The 19149-nt window shown below is 43.3% G+C and overlaps 1 protein-coding gene across 1 annotated transcript; it reads right to left on the reverse strand.

The window, feature by feature from the left end:
• Positions 1–1411: 1411 nt before the first annotated feature.
• CLDN11 (claudin 11) lies at positions 1412–15890 on the reverse strand. The gene is made up of 3 exons (XM_061193440.1): positions 15439–15890; positions 11726–11890; positions 1412–2699 (listed from the first exon to the last, which is right to left on the reverse strand). The coding sequence occupies exons 1-3, from the start codon at positions 15662–15664 to the stop codon at positions 2467–2469; spliced, it is 624 nt and encodes a 207-aa protein (XP_061049423.1). The 5' UTR covers positions 15665–15890; the 3' UTR covers positions 1412–2466.
• Between the last annotated feature and the right edge of the window lie 3259 nt (positions 15891–19149).

Consider the following 19149-nt stretch of genomic DNA (forward strand, 5'->3'; position numbering starts at 1 on the left):
GGTAGCTAAGATCCCACCAGCCGTGTGGCACAGACAAAAATAATAATAATAATAATAATAATAATAATAATAATGGATTACATAATGAAATGATAATATTTTTGATGCATTGAATTAAAATAGAATATATTAAAATTAATTTTGCTTGTTTATTTTTAGCTTTTTAATGTGGCCCCTAGAAAATTTTAAATTACACACGTGGCTAATATTACATTTCTACTGGACAGTGTTGTTCTGGAAGAACAGCTACCCCTCCCTCCCTCCCTCACACTGATAATAAAACCCAGCACTGGAGTTATGACCTACAATATGGGATTCCCTAACTAGGCGGGCAACGATCACCTTGGAGAGACTGGGGTATCTCTTCTCCTGCTGTAGGGAAAAGTGGGGCTCCTAAAGCATACCCCCTCACGAGAGAAAGCAAGCAGCAGCCTCAGGGAGGGAGGTGGGTGAGTGGGCGTATGCATCCATAAGAGGACACTTCTGATTCAAGCCAGTGGTTGTGAGGAGGGGGACAGTTGTGAGGACCTAGGGCCTTCCTTGTCCACGCCCCCTGAGAGCCTCCTGCTCTATCCATGTTCCCAATCATTACTCCCTGGCAAGTTTTCATGAGGTAGGGAGCATCCACCAATATAATCACACCACTTGTGTCCTTACAAGACTGTATCATAATTAAGCAAATATTTTGGTCAACAAGAAGATTATCCTTTCTCCATAAGTAATTTAGAAATAGTTTCCACCAGGTCATAATCTCCTGATGTACACAGATCTCTACAAAAATGACTAGCCCAAGTGGATATTTCCAAAGAGGAAATGTTTGCCAATCATTATACTATCAGCTAATGAAATTAGTATTTTTGGAAAAATACGGCCAAAATAGATTATAATCTGTTTTTTTAGAGCAGACTTGTAACTTGACAGAGTTTCTGGTATAGAAAACACACATAAATCAATTCAATGTATTTGTCTTTGTTCAAAATTACCATATACATGCATATGTTTGAACGAAATGCAGTTAGATATTCTGACCTAAAGATCCAATAAAATGGGATTGTTTTATAGTTCCCTTTATACCTAGCCAATTCCTTTACTAAGCACTCAACGTAGATAAAGGAGTTTGTGTGATACCTGGCACTTGATATCTGATGGCTGCCTATTTATATATGACTTAAAGAAGCCATAACATCCGCACATAAGAGACCTAGAGAGCATCTAGGTTACATTTTTACTGCCACACATTACCACCACGATACAGTGAATAAAATATAACTTTTCAATTATTCATGGCAGGGCAGAATGACCTGTTCTTGAATCCCTGACCAGGTTCCCTATAAATTACTAGTAGAGATTAATGAAAAATTTTTCAATTGATGGATGATACCTCTGGATACAACAGAATATTAAAGGCCAGTTTTGCAGACAGTCCGTTATTTTATTGCACAGATTTCATTTAAAGAACAAAATGCACCATTAATGTTTGGAGAGTTTGGGGTCTCAGATACTGATATACCGTCAGTGTTTGCACCCATAAAGCCAAATTCAACAGTACAATTTATGTTAAACAATATCGCTTCAAGGCAGCTAACAGAATGAAAATAGAGAGAAATGGGGAAAAGCTTCTAAAATGTGTTAAATTGAAGCACATGCAAGTGTAGGATTCAAAACTACATCATACAAACCTGGAAATCAAAAAAGTTTTGTGGAATGTCAGTTAGAGTTATACTCACTTGTACTGTTATTTATGGTATCATTAAAGTCTATTTGGTTCATTTCCTTCATACTGATGAATTGAGAATTTCAGGAAAACCATGGTTATAAAAATGAGCAATCTTGAAAAAGTATGTACAGATAAATGTAAAATCACAAACTAAAAAATATCTCCACCCCTTGCCCTCAACTTACAAAAGGGAAACTTTCCCATGGAGGGAAAGCTCCACAATTCCCCTCCCTTCCCCACCCCATGTTCCCAATTCTATCTTTTTCTATTGGTTATAACTAAGTGACCTTGGAGCTGAGAGAGGAGGGAGGGAACAGAGAGGCATCTTTATGAGGCTCCCATTGTCATCTGTAACAGTTTGCAAGTGTCTTTTATTTCTCTCCCCACACCCAACTCAGCAATGTTTGCAAGATATTTAAAAGTTAAAGAGAGAGGGAAATTTTTTTCCTATATATATATATATATATATATATATATATATATATATGACAAAGGAATGCCCCAGAAAAGAGCTAATAGTGGGCAAAACCATGGAAAAAATGTGTGGCATCTGAGCTAAAGATTTCTTTTAAGGCAACAAAAGGAGAGGGGGTGTTAAGACTACAAAATGCCAGACAGGATGCTTTTCTAGACCTTTGGCTTTGGAGCCTGGCAGAGGAGTGGGCTTCCCACCCCCTCACTGTGGCAAGCAAACCTAGGGCCATGGGCCCAGCATCTATAGCACCTCCATGGGCAGGCTGGTGGCCCTCTTATACATGGGCGCTCTTGGCATGAGTGGGGGAACTGGAGCCCGAAGAGTAGTAGAAACGGTTTTCACCGAACGACTGGGCATCTCCGGAGCAGCAGATGATGACACAGCCACCCACAAGGCACAGCACAGCACCGATCCAGCCCGCGTACAGGGAGTAGCCAAAGCTCACGATGGTGGTCTCACGGTGGGCGCACACAGGAAACCAGATGGTGGCGACAATGGCACAGAGAGCTGGGGAGACATGGAGAGGGCTGTGACTGGGCATCCCCATCACACACCAGCAGCGGGCAGGCTCCCCTTCACTCCACATACCCACCCCTCTGGCTTCCAACCAACTCCAAAAACTCAATACACTCAGCTCTGCTCCCGCAGGGGCAATCTGAACCTAAAGGTTTGAATCCATGGAATAAGCTGATCAAAAGCTTGTACCAAACTGCTAGGTCCTTATTTTTTCAACAGGTGGCAGGGACAAAAGAACTCTGATGAAAAAACCTAGAAATAAATCATTTAAGTCCAAAAAATACGTATTTGTATTTATTTATATATCTTGACTTTATATACCTATAGTTATAATTCTACTCTTACACTTACCTAATTGCATTATAATTATCTCTTTACATGTCTACTTCCCATTCCAAGTTCTGAGTTCCTTGAAGGCAGGGCCCATGTCTTATGTTTGTAAAGTCAGAGTTTAGCTCAGTACAAAGCACAGAGTATGTGCTCAATGTATACCAGCTGAATGACTGGATGACCTGAGCTATTCAAAAATGAGAAACAAGACAGTGCCCACTCCAATTTCCACTCTATTCTTTCAATTTGGTCCATTCATAGTACAAAGACCGGAAGAAGCTATGGAAGTTCTCTTGCTGCGGTGAATACTGCCAGACATCAGCGGAGTATCGGCTAAGAGTCTGAATTTGTATTATGCTGCTCACAATCACAAAATCTCCATACACACATGAACAGTTCTCAGAGTAAAAGAAGTTACCCATTCAAGGGTTGTGACCCATCACAGCAAATGTCATCATCATAAGAAATAGCCTCTACATCATTTAGTTCTTCCCCTCCTCCCAAGCAAAGTAACAAAACAGGGCAGGCAGGAGCCTATAAAGACTTGAAACAACATTTTAAACCTCTACACTAGCACTGTCAAATAGGGTAGCTACAAGCTACATGGGCTATTGAACATTTCTTATGAGGCTAGTGAGACTGAAAACCAAATTTTGAATTTTAATTAATTTAAATTTAAATGAACACATGTAGCTAGTGGCTGATGTACTACACAACAACGCTCTAGACAAAGTAACTCCATTCTTCTTTTGGTATCATCTGATTTCTCACAGCTACAGCAGGACAGAAATTTTAGTTAAAGATGTAGGTTGGGATGGCACATTAAAGTTGACAGACCAAAAAGTAATAATAATAATAATAATAAGGTTTCTAATTGTTAGTCATAAAGCCTTTGATAAATTCATGGCAGGGCATTGCACTGTTTGCTACCTGGGGTGCCCTTGTCACTTTCCACTCAGCAAGCTTTTTTCTGATTTCTGCTCATATTGAGTAATTTTCTAACTTACTTCTATGCCCACAGAGAAAAAAATGTAATTTTTCTTTAACATAGCACTCAAATCTAACAGCCCTGTACATTAGTTCTGAACTGAAGAAAAGATTTAAGTCTTACCCATTTTGAAAGACCTTTTAGACTATCTCATTGCACTTGCGTAGCTTGTAACATAGGGTTTTGTTGACAACACGCTAAGCCCATCCCCACAAGGCATGTATAGATATATATAAATAGATGTGATTCCTGTCCTAAAAAAGTATAGATCCCAAGTGGAAGTCAGAAGTAAGAAAGTGAATTTTGGGGCTTTGAATTGCTCCAACTGGCTTTCTAACAGCCTAAATTCATTCCATTAACTGTGAACTATTCATATATTTAAGCAGTTTATATGTTGATAGATTATCTAAGAAGCTAAAATCTATCCATATGTTAATAGCTTCACTTAAAGAGTAAAGCACCATCATGCCAGCTTCTGTAATATTTTTATATGAGATACCATAAGAAGATGTATTTTCCTTCTGTGAATAGAGTATTCTCAAGAACACCAGTTGATCTGGTTGATGGAACCTTCCCTTTCCAACGCAGGCCTTTGAATACTTAAGATACATTTTTTTTCTTTCTCTTCCTCTGGCCACAGATTCCAAATCTGGCACTCTTGGAGAACTGCTTGGCTATTGTCATAGTTATACTCTCAGTGAGGCACAGAGAAAAGCCTTTTCTCTATCATGAAAGGGGCACAAGCTTTTTCTAGAGTGTTTGAGCCAGAAAGAATTGCTCTAGATTCTTCATATCAAGACACAATCCAGCTACACACCCCTAGATGCCAAAAAGGGGCATTCGTTCTGATACGGGCAAAACCAGCAACCTAGCAAGGGCTTCCAAACACCCAAGCTTGATTAGAGGGAAAAGTGAGGAGGGAAAAGCCGAATTCCATAGGGAAAAAAAAAAAATTTGATTCCCAGTTGATTTGGTTGAATCCAATTGATCTTTCCTAGAAACTATTAACTGGATTCAAAACAGGTTATGGTTCAAATTAAGTTTTATGTTTTTCAATTACTTTGTATTTATATATACCACACACACACACACACACACACACACACAAAAGCATTCTCCACATTTCATTTAAACCTCACTTAACTTGCAGGTTGGTTTAGATTTTATAGAATAAGATTTAAAAGTTGCCTCTAATTTCACTGAATTCTTTCCCTTTTCCTAAGCAAAGTAATAAAGCTAGGTTATCTTCACGTAGGGAAAGAATCAGGCTCGCTATTCAAAAGTAATTATCAGTCTTGATTTTGAATGTTCTAGAGATTTTGTTAGATTTTATTCCAATATAATTCACTAGAAAAAGGAAAAATCATTAAAATGTCAACATTTAAATAACGAACTTATAGGACTGGGTGAGTGAATGGGTGGGTGGATGGACAGACAGATGGATAGATGAGAGGTAGATTCATTTCCAGTCTATTCTCCACCTCATCTACACCAAAACTGACTTCCAAAATTATAAAACTTTAATGTGACTTTAACACACTCAAAGCTACAAGCCCATGATTTACCTCATTAAAGATTTCCTTCTTTTACAATCCATGCAAAACAAGGCAAATAAGCACCAGCAGGCTCTTCATTTCCTAGTAGATAATTGAACTCTGGGTGGAATTCCTGTGGCTCTCAAAGATGAACCACATCAAAAACCACTAGAAGATGACAGACTGCCACACAACATAAAGGGAATGAGAGGTTCACTGGGAACAGTGACCTTCAACTGAACTCACAATGAAGAATGTTTAAAAACTAAAAAAGGAGTTTACTCAATTTCAGCATGGTTTGAAGGGAAAGGGGATTTACTGATTTACTAGCTTTAATCAGTAAAGTTAAAAATGCAAGTCATATCATACTCAACTAAAAGATGTGACACATTAATAGAACTGGCAGTAATTTTGGGCTTTCTTAAAGACATAGGAGGCCTGCTAGAATTATTTCTATTTGCAGACACAAACACACACACATACAAAGAGTTTGTAAGGATTCTCTCCATATTTTGGGAAAATAAAGAAAATGTTTTTCTTAAAAAGTCACAGTTACCCATAAGGTAAAGAACATTGAAAGAAGATAAAGGGAATTTTCATTTCTTTTTATGTCATCAGAATTTATTTTTAAATTAAGTCTCTACAAATAGGACAGGGGGAATTTTAACACTTAGATTTTTCAATTTGTTTCTCCTCTTCTACCTTCAGAAGATGCAATAGTTAACTGCACAAGAGGAAAAAGATTCTGCCACTTGTGGGGGAGTAGAAAGTGAAAATTAGGGATATCTTCATCTGAAAAAACAAAAGAAGGAGAAGGGGAGAAGAAAGCTTCACTGTGTAGATATAGATTCATCTGGACTTGGTCCTCTCACAAGCAGAATTCCTTGCTCTTCATAGAATAAAATTGTTTGCTCTTTTTGATACATTTCAAATAATTTAATACAATCAGTTCTTTAGTTGATAGGAAATACCCTTATTAAAAGTTAGCAGTGATCCTGATGTAGCCAAACACAGAAAATATTTGGGAAGGCAGTTTAAGAGCAATGAAATGTAAGTGTAGCTTTTCATCTATTTCGGGATTAGATGACACAGGGTAATACATGGAGTTAAATAAATGTGATGAAGTTAAATAAAATTGGTACAGGTGTGTTTGGCTTTGGAGGGAACAACTTGAGAGAGAGAGAGAGAGAGAAGGACAGACAGACAAAGAAGCCCAGAAAGACAGAAGAGCAGCAGACCCTGACATTCCTTCCTCCAATGAACACCTCTGTTTTCAGGCTTTGTCACTTTCAGTACTAAGCATTGAAAGAACTTTTAAAGGCATCATTTCCAGCACAAAGCAATATTTTCATTAAAATAACTTAAATTACTCTGACTTACATTAGTAGTACTGGAAAAAATCTTCCTTGATCTGATATCTGAGATTTTCTTCAAAAACATCAGGGGACTGGGAGAAAAGTAGACGTACAGAGACGAAGCAGACTGACTGTGAGTTGATCATTGCTGGGAATGAGTTTGGGTTCACAGGGGTTCATTACACTAGCCTCTACTTTCGTGTATGTTTGAAATTTTCCACAACACCTTTTCTTAAAATCCCCCTCCATTTAACATTTTACAATGCACCGAACGCCGTCTTCCGCAATTGATGCTATTATGTCATACGATCTAACTAGCAATTCACTTTAGCTTTTCACAAAGAAGCCAGTTAACTCAAGACAACAAGTAATCAGATTTCTAACCAGCTGTTGGTTGGAGTCATATGCATTTGTTGTTTCCTTATAATTTGAAACCAGAAAATTTTTTGTCTTTCTTTTTTTTCATTTGTCACTGTCTAAATTTTGACTTAAGAAAACAGCTGCCAAAGGACACAGGCCTCTATGCAATGACTTTTATGAAGATCTAATATTTACAACAATCATCAAGTCAATGGAATATTTGAGTACATTATTTTCCTGGCCTGCTTTCAGCACTTTTTTCCCCTTTATTTCTATTCCACACAGCGTTATCTCTTTTTTCCTACAACCTTTTTTAAAAGCCAGCTTCATGGTTATTTGTTAATTTTTTTAAAAACACTGAAGTTAGAGACAGGAAAGACCTCATAAAGCACTTAATTCCTCCAATTTTACTAATAAGGTCATTTTAAGCCACAACCGTACTAAGATGCTACATCCTTTCTTCTACCCACATGAAATTTGATTTAGATTAGGAACTTTGTGTAAATTTAATGAGTTTGAAAGAAGACTTTTTCTATTATCTCAATACTCCAGGATTAAGGGCATCACTGTTTATTTCACACCCAAGGATTCCCAATCCCCCTAGGACATCCGATTCTCTGTGTGTAACAAGCTCAATTTTTCCCACGTTTGCATATACCCTTTATTTTACAGCACTTTCATTATTAGCCTGTAAGTTCCAAGTTGAAAGCTTTTTTCCAATACAAACAGGATTCCTGAGGCCATACTTTTTAAAAGGAGGAGAGAAGACGAAGGATTCCACTTAGGAAGGAAAATACATTTCCTTTCCTTCCATTCCCTACCCCATCTCCCCAAGAAACACCCAAATCAAGTACTTTGTAACTTATAGTGAGATGAGAATTAGACTGAATCAGAACTAAGCTTGAGCATTTTCAGTTGGGTAGCTTATCATGACTTTTCATAATGGAATAAGTCAAAAACTCAAACTATTGATCCCTACACTCTGGTTTTTACAAAGCAAAGAAAATATTTCCATTAGACCAGGATGTGACCTGGTGTTTCCAGGAACAGTTCGTCATCTCTCCTTACCAGTTCCATGTGTGGAGATGACCCTGCAGAAATTAGACGTGATGGAAGGAATACCCAGTTGCCTTCTAGGTTAGCTCTCTATTTCCTCTAAACAACAACAGCTATAAAATAGTAACCTGTTGTTGAGCACCAACGAGGCGCCAGACACCATGCACGCTAAATAACTTGCATACATCATTTCACTATTCTTACCAACCTCAGAAGTAGGCAGTATTGTCCCCATTTTATATAAAGCCTCGGAGACATTAAGTAACTGGCCCCATTCACACAGCTAGAAAGCGGTAGGTCCGAGATTTAGTACAGTTGGTCTGACTCCACATGATGAGATGAAGCATCTCAGGGCATAGATACCTCCTGCCTCAGCAGGGGCTCTTGAAAAGCCACAGATTAGAATTAGATTTGCCTCCGCTCCATCCTGGATATGAGGAGGGAGCCTGCTGCTGCTTGAACTACTCATCTGGCTTAAGAAGTCGGCAGCATCAGGCTCCCATTCCTTCCCCCACAGCAGGAACCAAATCCTCACAAGACTGAACTCAGACTCCTGAGAAGATAAGCTGTTGTACCACAGACATAATTTTTTTTAAGCTTTCTGAAAAATAATTAAAGGTTTTCAGAGTCAGGAAGAACTGATTTTAATTAAAAGTGCTTACAGTTTTCATCCCAAGATTAGCTTTGACACTGTTTCCGGTTCCCAAGCTCCCACACCCCAGTGTGCCTGGTCCCCATTGGTCGGGGACCACACCTCAACTGGAGCACCTTTGGTGACCCCTGGGACAGAAGCCCATCCTGAGCCACACAAAGAGAGGCTTCACTCTCTCTTGCTCCTCCCACCAACTGCCCAGCAGGGGAAACAAGGCACTCGGGCTCCCTGCAGAGAAGACACCTGGGGGAGGCCAGCAGGTGCCACACTTGAGACAATGAGCTTTACATTTCCAGAGCGAGCAAGCAAGCGAGCTTGTTCCAGTCTAAACAACATCCAACCCAAAGGCAAGCCGCGACCCACTAAGAAACAAATCCGGACAGAAGCAAAGAGGACGCAAGGACCACTGGAGATGCAAGGCTACAAGAGGGCAAGGAGCAGTGCCCTCATCCCATGCTTACAGCGAGTGGCCAGAAAGGGGCAGCCTCCCTGGGGGAAGGGGTGTCAGACCACTCAATGCCCCCTCCATCGTCTCCCTCTGGGCAGCAAACAAGGACTGAGGAGCTCACACCCGTACCTGCCCACCCCTCTCACTCTCCCCTCTATGATTCTGTCTGCATCCACCAACCCACTTGAAAAAGATGGAAAAAAACAGTATTTAATTTGTCTAGGAAGTTTCAAACAACTGGTTGTTATTTTTTAATAATCGTTATATTCAACTGGACAATTAAGTTGTTTTCAGGGGTTTTTTAAACACCAATTTGTCTCTGTGACTTTGCTTTTATATCTTTATTTTCTACAGGGTTTGGGTTTGGGGTTTTCTCATGTATTCTCTTACTTGTGGATATTCTGTGACTCTCATATGGAAGGCTAGGATTTCTAAAGATGAACACTCAACACAACGGACCCATCCTTTGGTTTTGGCATCATCAGAGCTAAAGAGAAAGCCTTCTGGGGCTTCTGTAAGAATGTGAGGAAAGTTACAAACAACCGCAAATATCTAGGATGAGAAGGGTTTCACCTGGATTCTGCAAACCAGTTTACTTGTAGAGCTTTTGTCTACCTACTGCAAAGGGAGTTCAGATACAAAGATCTGACCACCGTAAAGCACTACAAGGAAGGACCCTGTGAGTTGGATGAAGCGCATGATGTTGATCGTGTGTTCCGTGTGGCACTCCCACACAAATTCTTTGTGGCTAGAACCAAAATGTCCATGCCCAAATTCTTCTCTGGAAATTACAGAGAAATTTCAGAAGTAATTTCAGAGGTAATTCTTCTCGGGAAATTACAGAGGTAATTTCACTCCTATTAACACACACACACACACACACACACACGCACGCACACACACACGCAAGCCCCTCCTCTGAATTCTCCGTGGCTTCACAAGCCTCTGAAAACCTCCATCCCTTTGCAATCAAGGGAAACCTTACCCCTATGTCTCATGTCTCCTCACCTCACCGGTGTCACTGTGTGTGACCATCACTAAGTGGCACTGATCCACACAGAACCCTGGCTCCTTACCTTTCCCCCTCAAACACATGGTCTGATACCAGTTTGGGGATGGGAATTTCCTGTCCCAGGAGAACATGATTTATACCTAACTCATATCCAAACCAATGTCTCCTCACAACGTCTCAGGGCACTTGGCAACAAGAGGTGCTGTTCTTAAAATGCATGTCAGAGAGTAGAGCTAGAAGGACCCTCCCTAGGTTGTTAAATCAAGACCCCCGGTGCAGGTGTAATCAGGAACACTGAACAAGCACATGTCGTGTCCTTGGCCTGAGCTGTCCCTCTCTCCAATCCATGACCTGACCACCTTCTAGCCAACTCTCAAAATTCATCGCTAGGGTCCTCTGCTCTGGAAAACTCCTCCAGTCTGGATCAGGTGCCTTCCTATGTGTGTGCACAGCCTGTGTACCTTTGTTAGGTGAGCACGTACCACACTATATCAAGATGTCCACGTACACTCAAAGCAGAGACTACCTCCTTTTTTCCAATATCCCCAGTGCCTACCATAGTGCCTGGCACTCAGCAGGTGCTCAGTGGATGCTTACTGAATAAAAGATGGAATCATCACCTAGTGATCTACCACCCTCAGCATCTTACTTTTATCTTGCCCTCCTCTTTCTCTGGTCTTTCTTTATAGGTTAACTGAAGTTCTCGATCCTGGTTGCACTCAAGAGTCACCTGGGAAGCTTTCAAAAAATATCTTTGCCTGGTCTGATGCCCAGAAAGTCTGACTCAATGGACCTGCAGTGGGACCTGGACACAGGTGTTTCCAAAAAGGTATTCCATCGTGAAGCCTGAGTGGAGAGCTGCCCTGTAACTCTCTTCTGCCTTCTGTTCTCTCTCTTAGGTATACCCTCAAAATCCTTTTTGTTTGTTTTTTTTTTAACTTTTTTTTTCCTTGGCGGCGCCGAATGGCCTGTGGGATCTCAGTTCCCGGACCAGGGATCGAACCTGCACCCCCTGCAGTGGACGCACAGAGCCCTAACCACTGGACAGCCAGGGAAGTCCCTTAACTTACTTTTATGTTCAGTGACTCCCACAGACATTACTTGTTCCTCTGCATCAACCACCCAAGCAACATAAAGGGATACACATTGTGGGGGGCTTTTCCCCCAGTGGATTCACATGCCTTCCTTGCACTCGTCTCTTGAACTCGATGAAGCGGCAGCAAGACCCGAGATTCTTCAGGTTCGCTGGGAGCTGGGGTGCTCTACGGAAAGCTGTCTTACCCAGCAGAATGAGGATGACGCCAGCCAGCTGGGCCCGCCTGTACTTGGCCACGCCAGGCTCTTGTCCCATTCGGATGCAGGGGAGAACCGTCAGCAGCAGGAGAATGGCCGGCAGACCCAGGACTGAGGCAGCGATCATCAGGGCTCGGCAGGCCTGCACGTAGCCTGGGAACAAGAGTGCAGACAGGGTGGGTTAGGCCACGGGTCCCCTTGGATCCTCAATCCTGCCTCACGGGAATTCAGCACCATCTGCCTTCCTCCCTCTTGTCCCACTCCAGGACTTATAATATGTTAAATGTTGTCCAAGATCACTTTGCATGTTCAACTTTTAAAGTGACTCAGTGACAAAAAAAGGAAGGTTGGGGGCTGGAGAGACTGAATGGGGATCCCTGGTTTAGACCACTCATCCAAGCTTCCGAGATGAAGAGGCCAAGAGTACAATTACACTGTTACATCACCTTGTGAAAAAATTCAGATTAAAATTCAGATCTTCAAAGAAGTCTTCTGCGATGGTCTGTGTTGATCCCAGCCTGCTGTTGATATGCTCTACCTGTGTGACCTTGGGCAAGTGTCTTGACACTTTCCTCACCTATAGAGTAAAAATAATAATAGTACCTACATCTCTCCAATGGAATTCAACTAAGATTAAATTCGTTAATTCATGAAGTGCTCAGAACAGTGCCTAGCACATGCTAAGTACTCCAAAAAGGGTCAGCTATTATTACTGGTATTCCTAATATTACTCTGTGTCAAGGCAGTACTTTTATCTCCAGGTGTACTAGGTGATTTTGTCCCTTAACCATGTGCTTTTAATTCACATTGTGTATAAACAGCATGTGGCCCCAACTAGACTAAGCTAAGACTCAGGCTTCCTCTCTTGATATCTCCCCAGATGCTGCTTGCTCATGAATCTTGTCCCCTATAGATGGTCAGGCTCTATCTCCTGCTTCCCCGACTGTGCCCTGGGCATGCTTCCACAATGGTCCATTTTCCATAAAGGCATCTCTCCAGCCCCAGGGATTCCTAGAAGACAGACACCTGCCTTGGTCTTCATGGAGTTAACACAGTGCCCACAACAGATGATGTAAACATACAATTATGAATGAAGGAATTAACGAGTTGAATAATAAGAGTGGAGCAAAGCTACCTGAACTTTATACTGTCAAATAAAATGCCAGGTAACTACTTTATTAAGAAACAGATTATAATATGTGCAATATTTATGTAAAATAAATCTGACAAGATGCTGGGAGAATATGACACACTTAAAATGTATCGTTTCTCACTAAAACACTCTCCCTCCTTCAAAAAAAGGGGGTGGGGGAGTTGTAACACTCCCTCTTGACTCAGAGGAAAGTAGAGCTAGTGGCCTGGGGGAAGCAGAGTTAATGGCAAACCCAAAAACAAGCCCCAGCTTCTGCCTCATGTGCCAGGACCCTCACACCAAATCCGGCCAGCCTACCTGGGCACCAAGACCCAACTGCAAGATTGCCTCTTAGCAAGATGTGTTTTGCCAGAATTCAGACTCCACAAGGGCACACTCCCAACAATTGCCCAACTCAGTTTCTTCTGAATTAAGGGTAATCAATCAATCAAGTATCTGTTGACTTGAAGACCCCCAGAAAGGAGCCACAGGAGGTCTGAGGCAAGACCTCTGACCTCAGCCCTAAGCCCTTGCGACTGGTCAGAGAACCAGGGCTGGCATAAAGGAGAGTCAGCTAGCCACCCGGATTCTGAAATTCATGGCACAGTCTGTGAACATGCTAGGTGCCAAGGCCACATTTGAGAATCTAAAGATGGAGACTGAGATCTGTCCCTGTCCCCACCTACAGTGTGAGGGAGGGGACCACAGGAAGGATTAGGCCCTCCCTAAAATGTACTCCATCTGTAGGATGGTCTATGTTCTCTAAAAATAAACCACTTGTCACTGGATGCTCAGCAAACTTAATTTCAGGAGGAAGGAGGCAGAGAGTAATTTTATGCTTCAAGTCAGATTCTTAAAAATACCATGCCTGGCTTTTAATAAAAAATATAGCTACCATTTATGGAGCCTCTACTACATCTAAGGAGGCTTACATTTCTCATCTCATTTAATCCCCAAAACAACTCTGAAAGATAGGGCGTTGGTTTCATTCTAATTTTTAAAAGAAGACAACTGGGGTTCATAGAGGTTAGGAACTTGTCCCAAATCACTCGGATTGTGAGCACTGGATCCCAGAGTCTGACCCAGGTCTACCAACGGCAGCTTTAACTGAAGGTGGGTCCACATCTGGGTTCCCCAGACCTCTATCATTCTGAAAGTCCTAAATGGAGGGCAGGACTGGCACGCACTGTGCGTACCTGCTGTGTGTCAGGGGCAGTGCCAGGTGCAGGGGAAGATGCAAAGAGGGTAGGATGCTATCTATATCTTTGAGGAATTTAAAATGTGGTAGGAGAACTTGACTCACAAACAATGAACAGAAAAGTCGAAACGTGCACTGACGGGGATAGGGGTCAAATACCAGGGTAGCAAGGAGGAAGGGCGGAGAGATTCCGACTACAAGGACCTGGAAATAGGAAGCACTTGAGGTGAGGCTTAAAGAGGGGCAGTCTTCGGGAGCGAAAGGCTCATCCAGGAGAAGGCCAAAGCCAAAGTCTCCCAGACTGGCGGCCTCGGGGGCCAGTTACTCCAGCCAGCCGACCGCCCAGTTACTCCACTTGTTAAGGAAACCGGGATAGGCCTTTAAAGGCGCACCATCCTCAAAGGCTAGCGAGACAGTCGTGCTTAGGCCTGGGCGGGGATAAGCCAAGATTCCGAGCAGAAATCCTGAAGGGGCTCCGGAGACCTTGCCAATCATCCAACTGACTGGAGGTTTAAATTTGAATTGAAACTTGCCCAGAATTTTTCAACGGGGCAGCCAGTTAAGATTCGGCACCGGCTGGCGTCGGGGAAGGTGGAAACTACGCAACTCTTCCCTCCCCTCCCCACTCTGAGGCACAGCCGTAGGGGAGGGGGCGACCCGCGGAGGTGCGCCTTTTCCCAAGGTGAGTGGGCCCTCCCAGGGGCGCCCGTTCTTCCCTATCCGACCCCAGGGTTCAGAGACTGGGAGGGGAGTCTCGGCAGGCCCGAGGACCGGCGCGGGGGCAAGGGGTGGGGGAAATGGGACGGGCCCCAGGGCCTGTGGGAACCGACTGGGCGCAGGTAGGAAGGAGGGCCCTAACTTGGCCAGGACACCTCGGCCGTCCCACAAGGACTGGGAAACTCAGCCTGCGCCTGTTCGGATAGCTGGAATGCTTTTGTTTCTCTCTTTCCTCCTCGCCTCTGCGGGTGGATTCTAACAGGGAAAGCAGGGCGCCTGCAGGAGGAGGCCGGGGAATGAAGTACTTCTGGTCCACCCACAGTGAGAGCACGCGGCAGGTGAGGCTACGGTAATTAACATGCACGGAGTTCCAACTATGTGTCTATGTCTCAGTTCATTACCTTCTCAGGGTGACTCGGCCAGTGGCCACCACTGTCATCCCAAATTCCAGATAAGAAGACTGAGGCTGAGAGAGGTTAAGTTCAGGGCTACCTAATTCCTCCTCAACAAAGTAGGACTGAAGGTGTCAAAAGATGCCCCAAAGTCTTCAAGCCCCCAAATGATTCTGTGAACGCTGCCTAATGCTCCCCTCCCCCGTCTGCCCGGAAGGAAAGGGTTTATTTAGGACAGCCACTTGCAAGGCAGGGTCCTTACCCGGCAGGATGAGGATGTCCACCAGGGGCTTGCAGTGGTACAGCCCCGTGGCCAGGACGCAGTCGGCCCACAGCCCCTTGGACCCCAGCTCGTCCAGCTTGCGGCAGGTGGGGATAGTGTAGCCGCAGGTCACCACCCAGTCATTGGTGGACGTGGTGACGATGATGCCGATCCAACCCACGAAGCTCGTGACGAAACCCACTACCTGCAGGCATGTGGCCACCATCGTGGCCGTCCTGGAGTCCCTGCGCCTCGCCCCTCACTAGTTGTGCCCGCGCCCGGGCTGGACGGCGCCTGCCCCTGTCCTCCTTCTCCCGCGCTGGCGAGCCGCTGGCCTGCGACGGCGAGATGCGGGATGCTGGAGGAGGTGGGAAGCCACGAGACGCAGCGAGCCCAGCTGCACGACGGGCGCGCGGCGAGGACAGCAGCGCGGCTGGGCACCGCGCCCCCGCCCCCCTCTTTAAACCCCGCAGTCCCGGCCGGCGAGCTCCAATCCGCGACGGCCCCGGGTCCAGCAGGCCAGTCGCCGGGCGGGGTCAGGAGTGGGATGTGGAGGGAAGCAGAGTTAGGGAGGGGGTGATCCCGCCGCCCCGCCGGCGAGCGTCGAACGGTTAGTGTTGGAAATAATACAATTTGGAAATAAAATAATTCGATCCAGGTCCAAGTAATAGACAGCGACAAGAGGGCCCGCGTCAGGCGCGAGTTCTATTTTGCTGCGAATTCTCTCTCTTCTTGCTGCCCCTCTCTCATCCTATCTCTGGGTCTCCGCTTCGCTCCATCCCTCCTCAGCTTCTCGCTACTCCTTCCCAGCTGAGAGCAAGGACCGTGGTACTCCCAAGAGCGCCCAGTACAGTTCCTCCTTGGCCCAGGATTGTTTTTTGTTTTTGTTTTTGTTTTTTAATACATTTTTATTGGAGTATAACTGCTTCACAGTACTGTGTTAGTTTCTGTTGTACAACAAAGTGAATCAGCCATATGCATACGTAAATCCCCATATCCCCTCCCTCTTGAGCCTCCCTCCGCCGTCCCTATCCCACCCCTTTAGGTTTCCCAAAGCACGGAGCTGATCTCCCAGTGCTATGCAGCTGCTTCCCACTAGCTATATATATAGATATATATAGATATATAGATATAGATATAGATATAGATATATATCGATGCTACTCTCACTTCACCCCAGCTTCCCCCCCCCCAAGTTCATTCTCTATGTCTGTGTCTTTATTCCTGCCCTGCCACTAGGTTCATCAGTACCTTTTTTTTTTTTTTTTTTTAGATTCCATATATATGCATTATCATACGGTATTTGTTTTTCTCTTTGGGACTTACTTCACTCTGTATGACAGACTCTAGATCCATCCACCTCACTACAAATAACTCAATTTCGTTTCTTTTTATGGCTGAGTAATAGTCCATTGTCGGCCCAGGATGGTAACTGATGAGCTGAGAATTGCCCTAAGAAACAGACTTGAAGCATTCAGCATACCATAGTTACTGGTAGAAAGAAAATGATCCTTTGCCCATGGTCAAAAATCATCAGAGGTGGCCATGGCCAGAGTAATGGTAACAACAACAATAGCAACTCACATTTATGCAGCTGTCATGTACCATGTGCATGCGTTTATATTTTATAAATTATCTCATTTAATTCTGTTAGCAACCCTTTATGGTAGGAACGATTGTTTACACGTAATACTCATGAAGAAACAGCATGAGAGAGGTTAAGTTGCCCAAGTTCACATAACAAGGAAGACAGGGGTAGCCTGCATGAGCCCATCGCATCCCACCTCACTAACCATTCCTGGGAACCTGTCCTGATTGTCACTTTCTGAAAATTCCTAAAGGGCTCAAGTGTCTCATTTTTGACATTAAAAGCTAGGCTGACAGCTCCTGCTCACTGTAGATAAGTTAGTATCTGCACTCCACTGAGAACACTGCCTAGCCTAGAGTGAGTGCTCTGCAGGTGTAAGCCGTCATCATCATCACCATCACCATCATCACCATCATCAAGCCACCTTCTCCCCATGAATTCAGGTAAGACCTATTATATGTACTTTTCTATCATGTAGAGAAGTTGTCCTTGGGCTATATTTACATTAAACAGTTTTAACTCCCTTTGGTACATTTGGCTTATTATATCCCTCTATCAACAACCATGAGATTTAAAGATGAGAAGGATTTCAGCAAGCACAAAACTTCCTACTCAACACTCTAAGGCATAGATCATAAGTCACAGGTACTAAGCTTTCCCATATCTCTGCTGGGCAAATCACCATGTCTTCTAGAGAAGACTTGTCTCAAGGAGACCCCAAAGAAATCAACTGCACAGACAGAAAAGGCTCTGTAATAGATGAGAGAGTGTCAAGTAAAAAGCTGCAATAATCACCCAGGAGAGCACAGTGGGTAAGAATGCAGGCTGCCTGGCCTCGAATCCTGTCTCCACAATTTACTAGCTGTGGATTCAAGTTACCTCACTTCTCTGGGCCTCAGTTTTCTCATTTGTAAAATGAGGGTTAAAATAGTGCCTAACTCGTAGGTTTCTTGATGATTATGTGAGTTAATATACATACAGAGCTTTAAACAATGTCTGGTACAAAGTAAGGCCTCAGGGAACCTGGGCTGCTATTATATATGATATATATAATATGATTTTATATATATATACATACACACACATATATTTATATATAATTCAGAACCCTTGCTTTTGCACTCTTATGTGTTCTCCTTGAAATCACACAAGTTTGATTTGTAGGAAATGCTATATATTATAGGAATATGTCCCTTTTTTGAGTGAGTCATTGTGTTGGGGTATTTCATCACCAGGGTCTACTGACCTGGATGTTTTCAGATATTTCCTTATAACATAAAAAAGAGCTTTTGTAAGAAGTAAAACATAAAACCCAAGCAACATCAATTCATTAAAAAAGAAGTTACGAAATCTGCACTCTTGCGACTCCATGAGCATTTGACATTCTAACAATAAAAATTCAACCAATCATAGTTCAACAATGCCCAGATCACCCACAGGTCTCACAGACACACAGAGACATCTGTAAAGGCAGATTTCAGAACTCAGGCTCTAACTGGTAGAAGGAGTTGTGAAGTTAAGATCTTGGAATGGAACTTCCTGAGTTCATATTCCAACTTTATTACTTGGGCTGTCCCTTATCCTATGTGACTCTCAGGTTTTTCATCTATAAAGTGAGACTAGCAGATGCCCCGATACAGTTATTGTGAGGATTAAGTGAGATAACTTTTACAAAGTACATAGCACAGTGCCCAGCACCGATGGGCACTCATAAATGTTAGCTACTTTTAGTATTATTCACAGGCAATATAGATCAATTGGAAATATGAGTTGCCTTTGATAAAGACTAAAACTAAAATAATTAGGTTATTGCAATCATTATCTATTAATGGGAGAAAAAATCCTAAAATGAATGTTTAAATGATCACAGCACAGATGTACAAAAGGCCACTCAAGGGAGGCCAGCAAAATATAACCTATTTGAACGAATTAGCCATAAATAAAGAGAGAGTGTGTCCCTTGAAAAGAAAGTTGTGCAGCCATGGAAGAATAGAGAACTGGGAGCCAAGAGGCAGAGAGAGGCCGTGAGAATCCTCTACTATCCACAGGAGATGGAAATGGTATGGTGGCCACAGAATCCGAGGATGTGGTCCCTTTGGCAAGGCTCTCTGTAAAGTGGGGAA

This window comes from Eubalaena glacialis, chromosome 6, assembly GCF_028564815.1.
Source record: "Eubalaena glacialis isolate mEubGla1 chromosome 6, mEubGla1.1.hap2.+ XY, whole genome shotgun sequence".
Taxonomy (NCBI): Eukaryota; Metazoa; Chordata; class Mammalia; order Artiodactyla; family Balaenidae; genus Eubalaena; species Eubalaena glacialis.

Bases quoted from the DNA above. Each gene is read 5' to 3' on its own strand.
- CLDN11 (XM_061193440.1), bottom strand. From the start codon at position 15,664: ATGGTGGCCACATGCCTGCAGGTAGTGGGTTTCGTCACGAGCTTCGTG. The intron at 11,891-15,438 runs GTAAGGACCCTG...TCTTGTTCCCAG, and splicing joins GGACATCCTCATCCTGCCGG to GCTACGTGCAGGCCTGCCGA. The intron at 2,700-11,725 runs GTAAGACAGCTT...ATGTCTCCCCAG, and splicing joins CGTCATCCTCATTCTGCTGG to CTCTCTGTGCCATTGTCGCC.